We start from the raw sequence: 19,263 nt of genomic DNA on the forward strand, positions 1-19,263 counted from the left end.
CCCATGCCGGCAGGCCAGCTCATTTGGCCTCTCTGTCGGCGGTCTTTCCCCATCTGAGACTCCCCATTTTCTCTGAGCAGATGCTCCTGGGACTCTGTTTATCTTGTGTGTGCGTTTCAATAAAAATGTCATTATTTGAAATCATTGACACTGCTGGTGTGAGATACCAAATTCCATCGCCTATTGTCCCGTAAACGATCCATTAAAGATAAAACTGCAGAGACTCAATAAGGTTCTTTCCTGGGAACAAGCCACCCTGGTCCTAGGCTGATCCTATCTCCCCTGCAAGTGTTTGTATCTGTCACATATAAAGGGGCCCTGGGCACTGGGACAAATGAGGGAGGCTGCCTCTCACAGAATGAGGCTCCTCAGAAGTGAAGATGGGATTTTCTGATAGAAACTGGGCAAGATCAACTTGCTGTCGGACAGTTGCAGTCTCTTCCAGAGGGGCCATGCAGCCTAGGTGAAGTCCCCTAGTGCGGTGGGGATCAAGTCGGGGGCCCTCACCTGTCCTGGATGGAGGCGCTGGGCGCACCGCTCCTGGGTCAGACTCTGATTCCATCAGGGGCGAGTACACACCCCTGACCTTGTGTTTGACCTTGTTCCTTATTGTGGTGAGCAGTTCCTGCTTCTGGATCCCAGACAGAGGGCTACCTTAACACGTTTTATAGTCGACTTTGACTATCTTTCCAATATAGTGGTAGCCTGGCTGTGTTGCTTTTTGTTCTGCCATCTTGCTGGAGAGTTTAGTTCTGTGGTCAACCAGTTTGTTCTATCGGTTTTCCCAAGTAGGAGATTGTTATTTTGAAAGAAAAAACATTGCCTCTTCCCTTCTAATGGTCACTTTTCTTATTCCTTTTACTTTACTTCCCACCTCGGCTAGTGTCTTCACTATGGTGCTGTTCTCACGGCTGTAATCATGGGCAGCGTGCCTTCTTCCCAGCTTTCTGGAATTCCTCTCCTGCCTGACCATTAAATTGGCTGTGGAAAGGTCCCTCTTAGTTCTGGTTAACTAAGAACTTTTGCATACAGGTCAGCATTTTATGTAGATATTTATTTGTGGGACTGTTTTTGCAACCCGAGGCATACATACTTTTTTGATCTTGAATACACATCTGCCAGTGTTTTATTTAGGAATTTGCATGTATGTGAGACTAGCTTATTTTCCTGTGTGGCACAGTTTTCTATTCATTTATTCATTCAAAAAATATGCCAGATTTGTAACAGGAGTTCAGTAATTCCTGGTCTTCCTTCCTGCTTGGGGACCATGTGTATACATGGGCACTGACCACTGGTATTAAGTTTAGGACTCTCAGTTAAACCACCAGGGCCTGGTGGGGCACGTATGGCCTGGTGTCTCCAGGGTTTCTGGTTCCTCTGGCAGGGCCTCTAGTAGCCCAATTGAGGCCCGGGTCCACGATCTAGAAGACACTAATGAACCAAGCATGTCTGAGGCTCTGACACCAGCAACTGGGGTAAGGACATGGGTCACTATCCTGTATTCAGGAACGGGACATTTTTAACAACTTTGAGCCATAATTCACATGCCATATATAGTGTGCCACACGTGGAAGGCATTGGAGGTACTGGGTACTCCAGTAGATTGTGTGGCTGTGACTGGCCTCAGCAGTCCTCACATAGGCATTGCTGCTGTTGGCGGCCGTCTTAGGGTCTTTCCACCCTGTAGCTTGGAGAAGTGGAGCAGAGAGACCACCCTGGTCCAGCTTATCTTTTTTTTTTTTTTTAAAGATTTATTTATGCATACAAGAGCTGGGGTATAGGCCAGGGGTGTGGGGGTTGGGGGGGAGTGAAAGGATTCACCAGAGACAGAGTGGGGAGCAGAACAGGCAGATTCACTGAAACACACTGCTGAGGGGAACAGCGGGCAAGACAGGAGAGGTCTGCTGCGCCATGTGGGTAGCTCCCTGGCTGGGGATCGAACTTGGCTGCAGTGACTGTGGATAGTGTCATAGTGCTGAGACTTAACCCCTTGCTCCACCAGGGAGGCCCTTAAATTTATTTTCTTTTCGTACATCTTTCTTCACTTTTGTACAGTAATTGGTTTCTCCCCTCAGGTGTAGTCCCCACAGTTCTCCTGCCACCTTGTCACCTGGGAGCCATCACCATAATCCCTTGGGCTCTTCCCTCCCCTGTAGCCCAGCTCTGAGATGGCACCTTGATGCTTGTTGGCTTTCAGGAAGCCCACTCTGTGGCTGCTTGGCCTGTAGAGACCAGAGGGCAATAGTTGATGCGTGACTTGCAAGGGCCCAGGCTGGGGACTGTGATGGCTTTTGAGTTTGAGGATTGCAGTAATAATTACTTTTCCATATGCCTGCTACTCTGGGCCCTGGAAGTGGCCACTGGCATTTGGAGCTGCCATGGCCTCCTGGGCTATGTATGGGCAGTTTGCTCATGCTAGGTGACCTCCAGCGTGACAAGTGGTCTCAGCACTTCCAGTGGACTCTGCCCTTTTTCTTTCTGTTTCTGTAATTATAGCATGTTAAACGGCGAGGGGCCTGTCTGCATAGGCCTTGTGCAGACACTGTGAAATTAACTTCCTCACCCTCCAACATGAATCGGGCTGAGCTGACATTTCCAGAGTGCTCCTGGCTAGACCCCTGTTCCTGGCATGCCTTCCTTGGCAGGGGGCAGGGAAGGGGGATGAGCCCTCTCATCACCAGCACCTAGGTGTGCCAGTGGAAGCTGTCAGGCTGGGTGATGGAAGACATTCCAGGTGCTAATGTCACCAGCATGCGCTGATGTTACCATGTTGCGTCTTCTGCTTCTGAGCAAGACCGGGTCAGGCTGGGGCCCCAGGAGAGAGGAAGGGCCACTCAAACATGTGCAGTGGGGATTTTAAAGCACTGATTTGAGAACGTCAGCCCCCAACAAGTCTTGTTACCCTGGCAGCAGGCAGGAGAGGGTGAGAGGTTGCATTACCATGGAAATGCTGCCCTCCCTGGAGGGAAACAGTCCACCTAGAATGGACGCTGCAGCTCAGCACTCCAGAAGGTCTGAGGAAATGAGGGCCAGTGACTCAGTCAGCTGCCGGACCCCCTGGAGCAGCGGGTTTACTTCCAGTGCAGCAACCCACAGCCTATTTCGTGATTTCCACCCTGAGAATTTTCCTGTGACCGTGGCCTTTCTTGCTCATCTGCATTATCTGTCTAGCTCGGGAGGGGACAGGTAGAGGCCAGGAAGGGGCAGGCATTGGCTGCAGTCAGCCCCCTACCTCACCCTGCTTTCTGAGGTCTCATGTGATTGTCTTAAGGCAATTGCACACAGGATCCGGGGGTGCTGGAAGGTCAGACTAGACTGGACACCCAGGTTCTGCAGCATATCCAGATTCTTCAGGCATCATACACCGGGGAGTCAGCCCTGGGAGCCCACTCTATGGGTTGAGGGCACTGGGGGCCATGCTGGAGTCCACACGCCTATCGCCCTGTTGTTGCTCATCTTCGTCGTAGTAACTAATGGCCCCCGAGCAGGTCCCTGCTCTCCAAGACGGCCTGTGTTCCTCTTCCTGACACACTCATTTAATTTTTAACTCACAAGGCATTTGCTTATTTATTTTCATTGTTCTTGATAATAATTCTAAGCCATTAGAGGGGAAAATTATATTCAAAAATGCTGTTTCACACTTTATTTGTTTGATGATTTAGAGCGATAGAAAATAGCACATTTGCTGGCTTTTATAGTCTGATAATTATTCACATCCATCAAGCCATTTCAGGGGAATAAACAAAACACCAAGAAAATGACACTATTAATAGCATCCTCTGTGGCGGACAGGAAGAATTTCCTGGGCTGCTGTTGCCATAAAATGGAAGCAGCCTGTCTGTCCGCTGGCCAAGGTGAGCAGCCCTGCCTGCTGAGGATGTGTTTCCTTTTAACATTATCGGCCTGGCCACCAGGCAGAGGCCTCCACTGCCCACGCACCCACAAGCTGTCATTGCCTTAAGACATCACTGGCCCTGGAGCTGAATCTTTACTCCTTGCACGGAATCCACGGTGACCTGTCCAGGCGGAACCCCCTGACGTGTTGATGTCTCCCAGGAGGCCTGAATGACATCGCATTCTCTGCCTCCAGAGTTAAAATAAGAATGTTAGCCCAGCGATGTACCTTTCCTGGGGTCCAGTCTCTGGGATTAGGTGTGTCCCTAATCCCTATGTAAGAGGTCAGACTCACACAGGTATCAGGCTGGGTGTTTGATGCCGTTGTTTGTACCCTTTCCCTGCCTGCGCGAAGTGGCCTGGGCCGCCACTCTTGCCCCTCTGGGCAGGTTATGGGTTTTAGTCTTGCTTTTTTGGGTAGTTGTAATTGGGAGGATGCAGTAATTATTCTAGATACTTCAGAGTATAAAGAATAAGCCTGGGGAGGCAGAGGCCTGGGTGTGCCCATCTTCCCAGTCTACCCAGCCTGTGTCTCCCATATCAGGATGTCGCTTCTTTCTGGAATGTTGTGCTGCCTCAACTGTGAACATGAGGACTGCAGTTTCTTCCTAACTACCATGTGCCATCTCCCAGGACCATTGTCCCCCCAGAGGGCCCGGTTTCCCAGGGCTCCCATCGCTCCTGTGGATCCTGCCTGCCTTGCGCCTTATAGCTAAACTAAACAAGTTTTATTTTTCTCTCGGAAGCCTCTGATGTTTTCAGATGACTGCCTTTCTGAAAAGGGCGTCTGGCAGACGATACCTGAATTTGTCTCTCTCGGCCTTCTTCGCAATTCCACAACATTAAGCCCAGAGTTATGGAGCCTGTGTAGTCCTGCCGCAGCCTCTGTAGCATCACCTGGAGTGGTTGCCACAGATACTGTTCTGGCAGTGGAGGTTCAGAGCCGAAATTTCTATGACTTTCTGGGTTAGAGTTGTTCAGAAGTACTTTGGACTGTTTCAAAGCAGAGAGAAAGTGCGAACAGGTTTTTAAAATGAGAAGAAGATGCTAGGCAGGAATGTTTCTGGCAGAGAAGGTTCCAGAAAGATGACTCCTGGCCTAGGGCTTATCATGAGTCCCAAATCCAGGACAGCATGCCCCTTCAGAGGCGCCTACCATGACTGCCATTACCACATGCCAGCCAGTAATCCCACATGCTGCCCTTGCGGCCTCCCCAGGGTCCTCTTCAGCATCCCCACATTGCTGATTTTCCCCTCTGATGCCCCCTAGTCCCTTCTCCCTCCCATTTCTCCCAGGTTCCTGAAGGTGCTCTGCCCTGTTCCTTTATCCTGACTCTTCTGGGTTCCCTACTATGATTTGTGAGCTGACTGCAGGCCTCACGCCCTTGCTGCCAGCTTGGAGTCAAGTGGCCACTCAGAACGCACCTCAGAACGTGTGAGGAAATGCATGTTGGCTACCTCTGGCTAGAAGGGACATGGCCAGCCTCAACGTGGGGTTGGACTAGTGTGTCTAGAAAGAGACTGCCCCAGCGTAGGTTCGACCTTGTGATGGGGACAGAGCTTCCAGGGAGAGAGACAAACTGCCCCCATGTTGGTGGCCCATAAAACCAAGTCTGTTCTGCAGCCTGAGACCTTGCTCACTAATGGCCAGACAGATGCTTCCCTGCCTGGAGGTTTAGCGAACATTCTCACCCAAGTAACTGCTTTTCCTTTTTCTCTTTTTCTTCTTTTTCTCCAAGAGCCAAACCTGAGAGTCAGGGATGCCCCGATCTCATCATGACACTCCGGGTGGGGCTATGCTAAGGGCAACGTGGCCTGGGCCCTCCTGGGACCCTGGGTGGACCACTGTGAGGCTCTGCTCAGGGCACCCCACCCCCAGGCAGCTCTGTAGCCATCCCACCAGGCCTCCATCACATCAGGCTTGCTGGAGGCACCCAGAGAGCCGTGCCATGGAGAGAGGGCTCCATGGCAGCCCACTGTCCCAGGGTTTTTCAGTCGGAAGGCCAGAGGCACTCAGGCACGCTTGCATAGCGTGTGAAGCCTTTATGCAACCCCTTCTTGCTGGGATGATGGCCCACACTCCACCCTCGGCACTAAGCACCTGAATGCCAATTCTGCGGCTCAGCTCTGAAAACTTAGGTCTTTCCGCCAAGTCCCTAGGGTGAACTGGGGCAGTGTGTCAGCTGGTGTTGGAGCTTCTCTGTATCCCAGAGGCTGTCACTGGGTTATTCCAGGCAACGGGAGGCACAGCTGGCTTCCTGGACCCCCAAAGCTGGAAGTCCCCATGGCTGTCAGTGCTCCATCCCTGACTCCCTCTAATCTCTCTGGGGGCTGCTCTTCGAACACTCAGCCCGACGTCCTGCAGTCTGTACTTTCTGATAACAGAGGAGCCACGTTCCAATGTATTAAACTTTTAACATCCAGCAGATTCAATTAATCTTATCTTTACAACTCCCAATTACAGGCGGTAATTAAGTGAAGGCAGCATTGTAGACTGGGGATATTGCATTCATCATCACAGCCTTGCAGCCATAAATTAGTGCCTTCTAGTCCTGCAGCATCTTCCCAGAAGGAACAGAATGTTTCATATCCCTGTTTGGGGGGATGGTGATTCCACAAAGGTGCTTTGGATTGGGATTAACTTTTATCATTTTTATGTAACTGATAAAAGGCCATTTTCAAAAAAGCCTGGCTTCATCTCAGAGATTCTGAGAGATGAATTGAAGGGGTTGCAGCCGAGTCCTTCAGGGCTCTCTAACCTAACCTACCCTGTTAGGTTAGAGACTATACGATGTTCACCTTATCTCCTAACTCTGCCCCCTTTAAATTTTACTTAAAAAATAAACTGCTCAGTTGGAGTGGATTTTAACAGCTACAGAGTCTGGGCAATCTTTCATGTTCCATGTCCTTATCCCATCGTTCTTTCTGTACTGTGAGAGGGAGAGAGTGTCTCTAAGATGCATCCTTTACCTCTGACTTGCTCTAGAAATCTCAGGTACTGGCTGAGGTTATTCTGGAGCAGGATCCCTTCTTAGCACTGCTGACATCTGGCTTGTTCTCTGTAGGAGCCCATTCTGGTCACTGTGGGGTGTTGAGCCTCATCCCTGGCACCCCACCCCTTGATACCAGGAGCCCCTGCAGTGTTACAACCACACATGTTCCCTGACGTTGCCTGGTGTCAGGATCAGTCTGGCTAAGAAGCCCTGTCCCGCAGGTCCTCTTGGATGGAGCTCCCTGTCCTTAAATAGCTGTGTAGACAGAGCCTTTAAAATTGCCTCTCCTGCGCCTATAGACAACAGTGCTCATCAGTGCTTTGTGTGGTTGAGGACCTGCGCCCCAGGTCTGCTTGCCTGTGCTTGAAAGTTGAGGTCTTCGCCTGATGAACTGAGCTTGGAGGGTGGGGACGTTAGACTGGTGATGGAGTGTCGATTGGCTGGGGGGTTGGCTTGGTGCTTCTTGGCACCCTCCCTTCCCCATACTGTCCCTCCAGGCTCAGCTCCATGCCAGGAAGGAGGCCCAGGTATCCCAGGCACCAGCTTCTACTCACAGCATTAGCAAGATGTCACTCTCCATTCATGTTTTTGCAAACTTTCACCTTACGTCTTTCTTGTTTATGAGGGAGCCTCAGTAATCTTTCAGATGAAAAGCGTGTAAAAATAAAACGTATGAAGTGGGTGACAAATGAAATCTTTCTCCTTCCTGAAGCTTCTCTCCCCACGGACTCCTGGGGTGGGATGCAGAGCTGGTGGGAGAACGGCCGGCAACTAGTGGGCTGGGGGCGCCCTCCCCTGCAGTCCAACCCACTGCTTTCTAGTTGATGTTTTGCTTTTTAAGCCTCATCGGGATTTAGTGCTGCTTAACTGGGAATGCCGCCACTCCTGGCATTTTCCATGAATGCTGTCACATCCCGCAGAGCCCTGGTCCTCAGCCCTCCTGCCTCCCCCTCACCCATCACTGCCTGGGATTCCTTCCCACAGCCCCTCCTGCTGCCTGCCAGCCTCACAGCTTGACCACCGCTGGATTTCACTTCAGCTTTGTGCACCAGCTGGTATATCCCCTGAGGCCACAGCCAGATCCCTGGGGACTCTCAGATGTGCGTGGACCACACAATCTCATCTCTCTAATGGGCTCCTTTGTCTTGTAGGTACGCCATCCCGCCAGAGCACGGCAAGCGCCTGGAGCGCCTGGCAATCGGTAGGTGTTGCGCCTGTGGGATGGGGACCTGGGTCCTGGTGGAGAGGCAGCTGTCACTCTCCCAGATATCGTTCTGTGTTTGGGTATCAATTTTAGGTAGAAGTCATGTGCTGCTAGACCCCTGTGGTCAGATCCAGGGTCCCCCCGCTGCAGGCTTGCCACTTCATGAATTATACGCAGGATGCCGATGCTGTATCTTCCAACATTCTTGTTTTCCACTTCATAGCCTGGAATTCCTAGATGTAATCGCAGGCTCCTGCATGCCAGCGAGTGCAGCTCGGCTTCTCTTATCTCCCTCCCAGTGCCTAGCGAAGTGTGGTGCCTCTGAAAGCCTGTGTTCAGTCTAGAAAATGAGAAGCTCAGCTTGACATGCCGTCCTGGTGCTGGCGAGCTGCAGAGTAGCCACAGGCCTTTTGTCTTGTGTGCTGGGGCCTCTGTGCCTGGATTCCCTCTGGAAACATCATGTGTCGATGCTGGAAGGAGGCACTGTGCTCCCACCTTGGTCTAGACCCCCTTGGGGGCTGCTTGGAGTTAAAGGGATTTTTTTTTCAGAGGGTCACAGGCTATGACCAGAGAAGGGGGCACTTGGTAAAAACAGACCCTAGGATCCTTAGAGACAAGTCAGAATCCCTTACCACCCTGATGAAGGTGCTGGGGCGGCTGGGCCCTGTGGCACTCCTCCACCACGGTACAAGGAGCTCATGCTCCCTGATGTCAGTGGAAGTGCCTGGAGAACCATGTTCCAAGAATACTGGCCAAAAGGGTCTGGCCGTCATTCTGCCTGCTGGAGAACCAGCCCTTCACGTAGACAGCATCCAGCAGGGCATAAAGGCCTGTTGTTTGGGCCTTTCAGATCACCCCAACTCTCTAAACAGTAGCAAGAGGCAGCCCAAAAGCCATTTCTCAGTGTTTGGCGCAGCCTCCCTGACTGCTGTCCTCAAGCTTCACCCAGAGACCCCCCACCACACGCTGTCCTCTTTCTTGTTAACTTTTTGACTTTGGAGATGGGAAGGATTGATCTCTCTGGGAGAACATGGGTCTCCTGCCCTAACGTACTCGGAGCTGTGAGTCAGCTCAGCAAATGTCTGCTAAAGTGAGCGACATGGAGTCCTCAAGGATGGAGGGTTGTTGGGCTGAGCGGGGCAGGAACCACCCAGGTGGAGGGTATTGTGAGGCTAACACGTCTGTTAGAAACCCGGACTCTGTCCTTTTGAGACAGGCTGAACCCTGTTCTCAGGAACACGCTTCTCATGGTAGACATTCCAGGCACTGACGCTCCCTAGTCAAGATCTGTTTCTCTTACTTATTAAACTCTAAATTACAAACTTAATAAACACTTTCCCCATTGTATTTTTTTAAATACAAATTTTAATTTAGAAATATAAGTTTAAAAAATCTTTCCCTGTTACGATAGTTTCCTGTTGCTGTTACCATAAACTAATTACCACAAACTCGGTGGCTTAAAACAACACAGCTTCCCTCAGTTTTGCTGTGAATCTTAAACTGCTCTTTAAAAAAAAAAAGTCCTAATTAAAACACACATATGCACATGCACATTTATTTTCTTACAGTTCTAGATGCCAGAAGCCTAAAAGAAACCTTTAAATGGTTTAAATCAGGGCCTGGGAAGGGCTAGTTCCTTTCAGAATCTTCAGAGGAGAATTTGTTTCTTGCCTTTGCCCACTGCTAGAGGTGATGCAGCCCTTGGCTTCTGGCCATCTCACTCTAATCTCTGTCTCTGTGGTCACACAGCCTTGCTCCCCTCTGTGTGCGTCAAATTGCCCTCTTATAAGGATGCCTGTGATGACACTGGGCCACTAGAGAATGCAGATCATCTCCCTTATCAGGGTTCTCAACTTCCTCCCATCTGCAAGTTCCACTTGCCGTGGAAGGTACTGGATTCATACATTCAGGGGACTGAAAGAGGTATCTTGGGAGTGCCACAATCAGCCCCCCACAGCCACAAAGCCATGGAAGAAACCCTTGCGGAGCCGGCAGTGTGGACATCACCAGCATTGCCCAGCACTTGCCCACGTCTCTACTTCCATGTTCAGTGGAACTTTACACTTAGCCACACTCAGTCTGTCCTCACTCTGTGGGCCTGTAGAAGAGAACAGTTTTGGATGCCCTGAGCACCAGCTGCAGAAGCTGCCGGAACCTCAGGGCCCACCCAGCGACCCAGGTGGAACTTGGCCTGTTTCTCCTCTTACCATCCCCGTGTAAGGGGATGCCGGTCCCCTTCTGACACCTGGGGGTGGCTGGTTCGCTTTGGGAGTATGGCCGGGGCTTGGAGGCCAGAGCTGAGAGGGAAGAATGAGCCTTCTGGTTGCCCTGTCATTGCTTACTGAAATATATGGACTCATTAAGTCACTCCTCAGCAGGGTGGAGCAGCTACTGGAATTCGGGAAACCCTCAGTTGTCAGAACTCTGGAGGGTCATGAAGCAGAGGCATTGGTAGGGAGGTAGCCCCTGTTCAGACAACTCTTACCTCCCTGGAGGTTTGAGGGCAAGTACCCTCTTCAGTGTCCCTTCCCAACTTTCGGGGAGGGGGGGATGTGTCCTGGACTGTGTTACTGAGATGGGTGGGATGAGTTTGCTATTAATACGGAGAATGAATAGCTGCTCTCCAAATGGGCTCGCTGGGAGAGTTGTGGAGCCCATGGAGAGAGCATTAATGTGTTGGCGCGTTATTGGTGCTAATCACTTAAAATGTGTGCCTTTATTAGAGCTTTAATGAGAGCCACTTAAACTGTGCATTAAAAAGAGGAACTGCAGAGAGGCCGGCGGCCGGGCGGCAGGCAGTCATAACTCTAATTGAAATGCTTTTAGTACAGAGGAAAGTTGTGGGATTCAGTAATCCTTCGTACTTTCTAGAATCTCACCATGATGTCCTTGTAGCCAGGCGCCTTATGCCAGCACAGAAGGTGCATGCACATGCATGGGGTCGGACGCACGCACACACACACGTGAGTGTGTCCTCTGTAATCAGTGGTCTATCGAGGGTGTGCACTAGCCCGAAGGCTGAGGCCTGTGGTCGGAGTTGGCTTCTGGAAGGGATCCTCTGGCCATCTGTTCTTGGGGGTCAGCCCTGGAGGAAGGTGGACACTGATCACCTTAGGTGAATGTACATAGCAGCCCTTTTTACTGCTTCTGGGTGGCAGTTTTGGGGTGATTAGCCCCCGCTGCCTCAGGTGGATTTGCTTCAGATGTGCGTGTCATAGTTTCAGCAAACAAGTGATCTGGAAACCTCCCTGAACTCTGTTAAATACTTGTAATCAGGTGGAGGTGATGGTTGGAATTCTGCAGGTTTATGAACACTGTTTTAAGTCTGTTAAGTTGTGCACTCGGACAGAAGGCGTTTCCAAATGTCAATTCTGCACCCCCCCCCCCACTTGAGTGGCCAATGAGCAGGACAGAAGTTAGGGCCAGAAGCTGTGCTGCAGGTCAGGGTCTGCTTCTCTGCCACTTCCCTGCTGGACTACCTGCGGAGCCTTCATTTCCTCACCGCCTGGTGTCTGTGGGGTCTTGTGGCCCAAGAGCCAGGCTGGGACTGAGACTGAGAGGCCTCCCTCTCCTTACAGACTCCTGTGTGACCTTCAGAGAGTGAGCATGTGTGTGCGGGAGGAGGGATCAGTCACTCCCCACTGTTCATGACTTGTCTGCTGCGGAGTGTTGTTAGCTCTGTGCCCTGTCCCCTGGGCTGGGCCCCTGCACTGGCCCAGTGACCTTGCAGGTACAGTGTGGTGGGTTTTGTTTGGGGGGAGTTTAAAGGAGACGTCTTTGTGCAGCCTCATCCCCACCCTGTCTGTGACCTCAAATGTGTCAAGGGCATGTGCTTGGGACACAGGTAGCCCTGGTTGGTCCTTGACAGGTGAGGAGGTTGCCCCTCTGCTCTGGGTTCAATAAATAAAGGGTCAGAAGGTGTCACCATCCCTGCCGCCAGCAGAGCACGTGGGGTAGTGTGACGGGGTCCTGTGTGTTTCCTTCCCTCGGAGTCCACAGGAGGAAAGACCTGCTGCAGGAGCGGTGTCTCGCCAGCCCAGCCTGGCCCATCAGACTGATGCTCTCTTTTCTGCTCTAGGGTTCTTCCCTGGAAGCTCCCAGGGCTGTGATGCCTTCCTGCGGCACAAGATGACGCTCATCTCCCCCATCATCCTCAAGAAGTATGGCATCCCGTTTAGCCGGGTACGTAGGGCAGGGTGTGGACCACCTGCTTATGGGGACTGGGGGTTTGCTGGGTCCCAGGACCTTGGGGACACAAACACACCAGGAAACTGACATCTTCAGCCTGGAGAAGATTCTAGAACAGTAGCAAGTCAGGGGATGGCCATGTTGGCTCTTTTTGGGGGGGTGGGGGAAAGGATGGAAGAGGAGGTTTTCTCTTGAATCAGGTGGGTGTGGACTTTCCTCCTCACAAACCTAACCCCAGACCCTGCCTGGTGTGGACTGTGGAGTCAGGTTGGAGAGCGGAGGAGGGGTAGCCCCTGTGGGCGTCCCAGGAAGCCACTGCTCTTGAGCTCTGGCTCTGCCCCAGACCGGGGCACACTTCCTTTGAGAGAACGAATGCCTGTTTAGAAATGAAATATCTGGCGCTCGCAGTGTGAAGACTGTGAATTCATTCAATTTACTGCTCCAGGGGCTGCTCCACTTGTCCTTATGAAGGGCTGTGATGAATGAGGCCTGAAGCTGGGGAATCTGGTTGGCAGGGAACTCTTCACCCTGTGGAGGGTGGGTAGGTGCCAAGCTCTGGGGTCTCAACCACTGACAGGACATGCTAGTGGCCAGATTGGTGAGCAGCTTGGTTTTGAAGCCCCCAGGGGCGCTCATGGGTGGGCCTGAGCATGTTGGTCCAGGCGAGAGGCACGTGCCCTGGTCCTTTATGGCAGGCCTGAGCAGAATCTGGGTTGGGCACCAAGGTAGCCTGGAAGAGGAGGCCTTCTGGAGTCTGGTTTCCAAAGCTTTCCCCGGAAGAGCAATTTGTCAGCTACAAGAGCAAGTTGTACGTTCAGACCCTCACACCTCCCTCTCACCAAGAGTGTCAGCAAGTCGGAAATTGCTTCTGACATTTCAATCAAACCGCCCCAGCATTAGCATGTGGATCGGGGATTCGTTCTTTCTGTCACAGCCTCAACCAGGAGGCCGACTCCCAGCTGTCTCCTAAGTTCATCAGGTAGCGGGATATTTTGCTCTGAGAAATGCAGCTTTCTGCACTTTCCTCTTCTCTCTGTCTTCTGGTTTGAACATCATTTGCGGCGAGGAGCCTTGCAGACAGATCTTGGCATTGCTTACAGAAGTGAGAGGTACTTGCTTTCTCATGACTTGTTGAGAACATTCTGAAAGGGATGTCAGTGAGTGGGCACCCTCTTCTCTCCCTCAGCAGTGTTGATGTGGCACTGCACTTTGTATACAAAATACCAGCGAGCAATTGAAGGGCTGCTAGTGCTCCGAGGGCAGCTGTGCCTGACAGTGGGTGGCTCAGATGGGACAACCACCCCCTCACACCTGCCGGGTCTCCCGGTTGCCCACTCGGCAGGCAGTGTTTTCTCTGTGGTCTGTGAGCCAAGGCCCTGGCCCAGCCTGCACAGAGCTACTCCCAGTGCCTCTAGCCTCAGTATGGTTTCCCGGGCCTGGCAGCATCTGGTTTCCGATGAATGTCCCTTTCAGGGTTTGACGTGGATCCCCTCATCTGAATTCCTGGCAGTCTTCAAAGGAATGACTCCCTACGCTCCACTTATAAATCTTTGTAATGGTATTTACTTCTACAAGAAAAAGCAGATCAATAGCAGAGCTTTTTAATAATTAAAAGTGTGTATTTCTGTAATCTGCTATTGACTTCTTCATTTATTCTACAAGAGCTTGCAGAAGAAACCGAATTCTAGCTTCTCCGTGACTGGCGTTTGGGGCTGGCGTTCCCTTCACTACTTATTACTTTCTGCACAGCCTATCCATCATCCCAAGCGCCTTCTAATTTATTGTCAGGATAATGTTGACAGCAGTGACATGGAGGATAGAGACTGTAGGCTCAAAATGAAGCCACCAGGATGTAGATTTTCTGACAGGAACATAATCTTCTTGTCGTGGTAACTGAGTACATCTTCTGTTCTAGGCCTTGATTTATGGACGAGGTCAGGGGGATGGGCTGGGGGGGGAGCTAGGCACCTCCTTCACTGCCCAGGTTTCAGACTCATGTACCGGGGATTCCGCTTCACCCTGGAAGGCTCCAAGCTCAGGCCATTAGTGGTGCTGCAGCCCTGCATGTACAGAGTCTGTACTATACCAGAGCCTGTACGCTATGGAGAGAAGGGAGGGTGAAGTTGGTCACCTCAAACAGAGGAAATAAGTGATTGTGTTTTAAAAATCACCAAACCTTAATTTTATTTGCCACTGGTTCAAAAAGCTCCGAGCTAAAGTGGCCCAGAGAGTCCTTGCTTTGGATGGTGATTGCCAGGGCCTTGGGGACAATCAAGTATTCCCTCCCTGCCCCCCTTGCCTGCCAACCACTCATTCCCTGCATGTGGCTGTCACTTGGACGGGAATTTAAAAATATAACTTAATGCATACTGACTTCCCTTGATTGGTGCAATTCATTATTCGAAAAGAAAAATATATTGGTGTTCTTCAGGGCTGGCTTTTCTCCAGGGTATGTCGGTTTTGATTGATTTTTGACTACATGGTTGGGTTGGATTCTCACTCCACTCCCTCCCCAACCAGGAATCACGTTGATTATTTAGATAAATTAAGTGATTTCTACTCATCTCTCTGGAGAATAAGTAAAGATTAGCAAGCCCAAGAACTCCTACAAATTAATAATAAAACAACCAGATACAGAGGGGCAAAAGATCCATACCGACGTTTTGCAAAGGAAGATGTGCTATTGAACCAGTACAACACGGTGTTCAGATCTGTAGACCTCCCAGGAAGACAGCCCAGACCGAGGGGTACCCCTTTGCGTACCCACAGGGACAGCTGCAATCCAGATACCCACAGACTGGAGGGGAGGGGAAGCGGCGCTCTTACCGCCAACATGGGTGACATGGGGAGCCGTTTCAGAAAATTGCTCAGCGGGGTCTCGGAAACGTAGATATGCAGCCACCCGGAGAACCTGCAGTGCCCCTGCATCTGTGTACTCAGAAGCGCACAACTGTCTGCAAGAAGACCTGTCCACACAGGGCCCTGAAGCTTGGTCATTGGAGCCGAAATCAGAAACAGCCCTTAACAACAAAACAGATAAGCGAATGTATCAGAGATACAGTCTAAGAAATGGCGTCATTTGGTGAGCTCATTGTGTGAAGTCATCGAGTATAGTCACATAAACTTGGATAGGATATCTACTCTGTACCTAAGCTAGACAGTAGTGACTTTTGGGACCCTCATCTTTTAAATGGTCTAAAGTATCATTAAGTGACGTGTGACTATATTGACACATTGCATGACAGAATACTTTTAGAAATGAAAAGGAATGAATGACCAGTATACCTGGGATTGAATCAATCTGGAAAGCAGCAGAACAAAAGGCCAGGAGTCTGGGCCAAACAATTTCCTACATCCGAAATTCTGGAAAGAAACATGATCTGTTGTTACAGAGAGCACATCGAGGGGTGAATTGCCAGTGTCAGGGGGCTACCCAAGCAGCTGGAAACAGTCTTTTCTCATCTAGGGTGGTAGTTACTCAAAACTCAGACGGCCTGTGACCTTGTGCTGCCACTGGATGTTGACTCACGATGGAGGGCCTGCCTGGCTAGGGAAGAATCATTCCCATGTTTCCATCCTGTTTGCACATCTGTGGATTGGGCCAGCAACCCACCTCATGGGTCCTGGAACATTGAGTGGGAATAGTGACCACTGCTGTTGGTCATCCATCTTTCAGAACAGTAATCTTTTAGAGTGCTTTGGTGATGGGTTTAGAGGTTGACTGGTGTGGGGAGGTGATCTGTGTGGTCCTCAGAAGCATTCCCTCCATGGAGGGCATGGGTGCCCAAGTGATGAGACTGCAGCCCCTTTTTCATATAGGCCTCTGGGTGGCCATTCTAGAAGCCTCAGTTCTGGGGTCATTGTGAACCCCCACCCTGGTTACTCATGTTTTGGGGTCTATTTATTTATTTATTTTTAAAAGATTTATTTATTTATGCATACAAGAGCTGGGGCACAGGCCAGAGATGCGGGGGTGAGAGGATTCACCAGAGACAGAGTGGGGAACAGAACAGGCAGACTGACCGAAGCAGAGGGGAGGGGAGCAGCGGAGGGGAGCAGCGGGCAAGACAGGAGAGGTCTGCCTCGCCATGTGGGTTTCTCCCTGGCCGGTTGGGGACCGAACCCGCACTGCAGAGGCTGCGGATTGCCCCATAGTGTGGTGCCCAACCCCCTGCGCCACCGCGGAGGCCCAGGGTCTCTTATTTTAAAGGCTGAATCAGAGTCTGGTTCTCCAGATCATTCTGGGTCTAGAATCATCAGATCATTCCAGAGTTCTGATCTTGACACTGCCCTTCCGGCATGCTGAGGTACTTCTTTAATCTCTGACTTCATTTAGAAGGACCTACCTTGGGATACAGTGGGCAGATTCTGTGCTTATGATGGTGAGTGACTCAGGTCGTCTTCTGGGGACCTGGTCATGCAACTGGTCCTTCTTTTTTAGGCAAGGGCAAGGCTCTGATGGCATGTATTCTCCCATCCTGTTCTTGGAGGCCCTCTCAGCCACTAGTAGCACCAGCCCACCATGTCATACCTCTCACAGTGGACAGGAAGTGCTGCCCAGCCACCTGTCTCCAAAGCAGGAGACCCTCCCCCCCACTCCCCCACCACAAATGAGAAGTGCCTAGAATCATGGCATTCAGATAAATTGCCTCTGTGTCTGCAACTCACTTGCCTGGAGAGTGCTAATGGTGTCTGTCACCTTGGGGGCCCAGCAAGGCTGTGTGAGTGGCAGGCCTGGTAGCAGAGCCTTAGGCTGCTTTACACACCACAGTTACAAGGACTGGAAGTTAACTGGAGCCTAAGAAGTTAGGCAGAACTACCTCTCACTTAGTGGGACTCTGATGACTCCTATAGTGGGGCTTCTTGCCATTTGGGGGAAAGTCATGGAGCCCACATCCTCTTGCCATGCTGGCTAGTGGCTCCTGGTCACCTTCAGTACCTGCCTATCCCTATCCGGCTCAGGTGTTACTTCTTGCAGGCGAGCTGTGTGCTGACTCTGGGCCTCATTCCTCACCTGTCGTCCCTTCCCTCCTCAGATCACGCAGGAAGCCGGGGAGTTCATGATCACATTTCCCTATGGCTACCACGCAGGATTTAATCACGGATTCAATTGTGCCGAGTCTACCAACTTTGCCACCCTGCGGTGGATTGATTATGGCAAGGTGGCGACTCAGGTAAGTGCCCACAGACTCTGTGAAAAGGTGTATAAAGGGGCTGACTCCCCCAGCTGCTTCCTGGGTCTGGGACCTGTGTGGTGAGCCTTCGTACTCAGTCAGGGACACAAACGAGGGTTTATTTCTCCTCTCCGTCTCTCAAGTTGGAGCTGTCGGTTTCTTCTGAGGAATTGCTTGGCCTGGTCTGTTAGGGCCCAGGATTGGGGCACATGTGGGTCTCTCACTAGTATAGAAATGAGGAGCAGTGTGAGAGGAAAGCACCTAGAATCCAGACTTTGACTCACTCAGCATTGTGTGGACTCCAGGCCTATGCAAAAAAGAATCCAAGAAGCTCAGTAGGTGTCACTGGCTGCATGCAGGTGTCACGGCCTTGACATGTGGCCTAGTTGTCTGGAGATGTGCTGTGGCTATGAACCACATCCGGATCCGAGGTTTAGGATATGACACAAGAACATGAAATACCTCTCAAAAAATGTGTGTATGTTGATGACATAGACTGGTGTTTTTTAGCTAAATGTGGTATTCAAGTGAATGTCACTTTTTTTTTTAATAATAAAGCCTACGTTTTATTTATTTATTTATTTTAAGGATTTATTTTATTTATGTAAGAGCTGGGGTACAGGCCAGAGGCTCAGGAGGGTTAGAGGATTCACCAGAGACAGAGCAGGGAGCAGAACAGGCAGACAACCAAAAACACTGCTGAGGGGGAGCAGCAGGTGAGACAGGAGAGGTCTGCTGCACCATGTGGGAATCTCCCTGGAAGGCCGGGAATCAAACCTGTGCTGTAGAGGCTGCAGACAGCTTCACATCGCTGTGCTCAACCCACTGTGCCACCGGGGAGGCCCGAATGTCACCTTTTTATATATTTTTTTCTTTTTTGAATGTGGCAACTAGAAAAATTATTTACACATAATAATAACTATTAAAAATTATTTAATAATTTGTGTTATTGTTTATTGGGCAGTGCCAGTCTAGACAAATTGGCTGATGTTCATTTTTCTCATTATCTGTTTCTCCAGCTTCACTGTTCCAGCATAGTTTAGAAAAGGAAATGGGCTCTTTGTTGCTGGAGAGATTGGAGAGGTGCTCCCAGAATTTTAAAGCATTGGGCTTTTTAGACCCAATTCAGAAAATCATGGGATTGTATTTGGCAAAGAAGCTGAGCCTTGCTGCAAAAAGAGATGGAAATATCAGAACTTTTCCTATTGATCCCAAAGAGTAATTAACTATCCTGGAACTTGTGGTTTTCTTTGGCTGTGTTACTTGCAGGGAGATCTGTGGCAGGTTTGACTCAAGCAGAGAGCATTCTGGGGCCTGAGCGCCCCACTGCATCCTCGCCGCAATTGAGTTGTAAACCCCTGGCTGCAGGCACATTCTGGAGGTGCTGTCAGAGCCGAGGCCGGCAGGGACTGCCCAGATATTAAAGGCAATTTTGGGTTCAGCCATGTGTTCACAAACAAGTGACATTTGGGAAGTGCAGTCTTAGATTGGGCCTCCACGCTGACATTGCCGGGCGGCGTAGCGTGAAATTACTGAACAAGTGGTGCACAGCGCTCTGAGCCAGCCGGGGTTCAAGGCAGGTGTCCAGGCTCTATGAGGGGCTCCCTTGAAGAGTTGCCTAGGTCTCTGTGGTCCAGCCAGGGCGTGGACCTTGACCATGGGGCATCCGTCCGTGGAGGTCCTAGTGTATTGGCTCTGAGGATTTTTGGTGGTGCCACGGGACAGCAGTTCCTGACTGCTGTAAGCTCTACTGTCCCGATACGTAGTCCAGGCTGGCGAGGCCATTCAGGCTTCTAGGCCTCTATGTGACA

The 19,263-nt window shown here is 50.8% G+C and overlaps 1 protein-coding gene across 2 annotated transcripts in view; it reads left to right on the forward strand.

Annotated features, from left to right (window-relative positions):
- KDM4B (lysine demethylase 4B) overlaps window positions 1–19,263 on the forward strand; it is a 130,639-nt gene that overhangs the window by 61,136 nt on the left and 50,240 nt on the right. For both annotated transcript variants that reach the window (XM_037505140.2, XM_037505141.2), the window contains exons 7-9: window positions 8,038–8,087; window positions 12,169–12,272; window positions 17,315–17,452. In XM_037505140.2, the coding sequence (XP_037361037.1) occupies window positions 8,038–8,087; window positions 12,169–12,272; window positions 17,315–17,452 (292 nt within the window). The remainder of the gene's footprint in view (window positions 1–8,037; window positions 8,088–12,168; window positions 12,273–17,314; window positions 17,453–19,263) is intronic.

The sequence above is a fragment of the Talpa occidentalis genome, unplaced genomic scaffold (genome assembly GCF_014898055.3).
Source record: "Talpa occidentalis isolate TD23 unplaced genomic scaffold, MPIMG_talOcc4v2.1 talOcc4.12, whole genome shotgun sequence".
Classification (NCBI taxonomy): domain Eukaryota; kingdom Metazoa; phylum Chordata; class Mammalia; order Eulipotyphla; family Talpidae; genus Talpa; species Talpa occidentalis.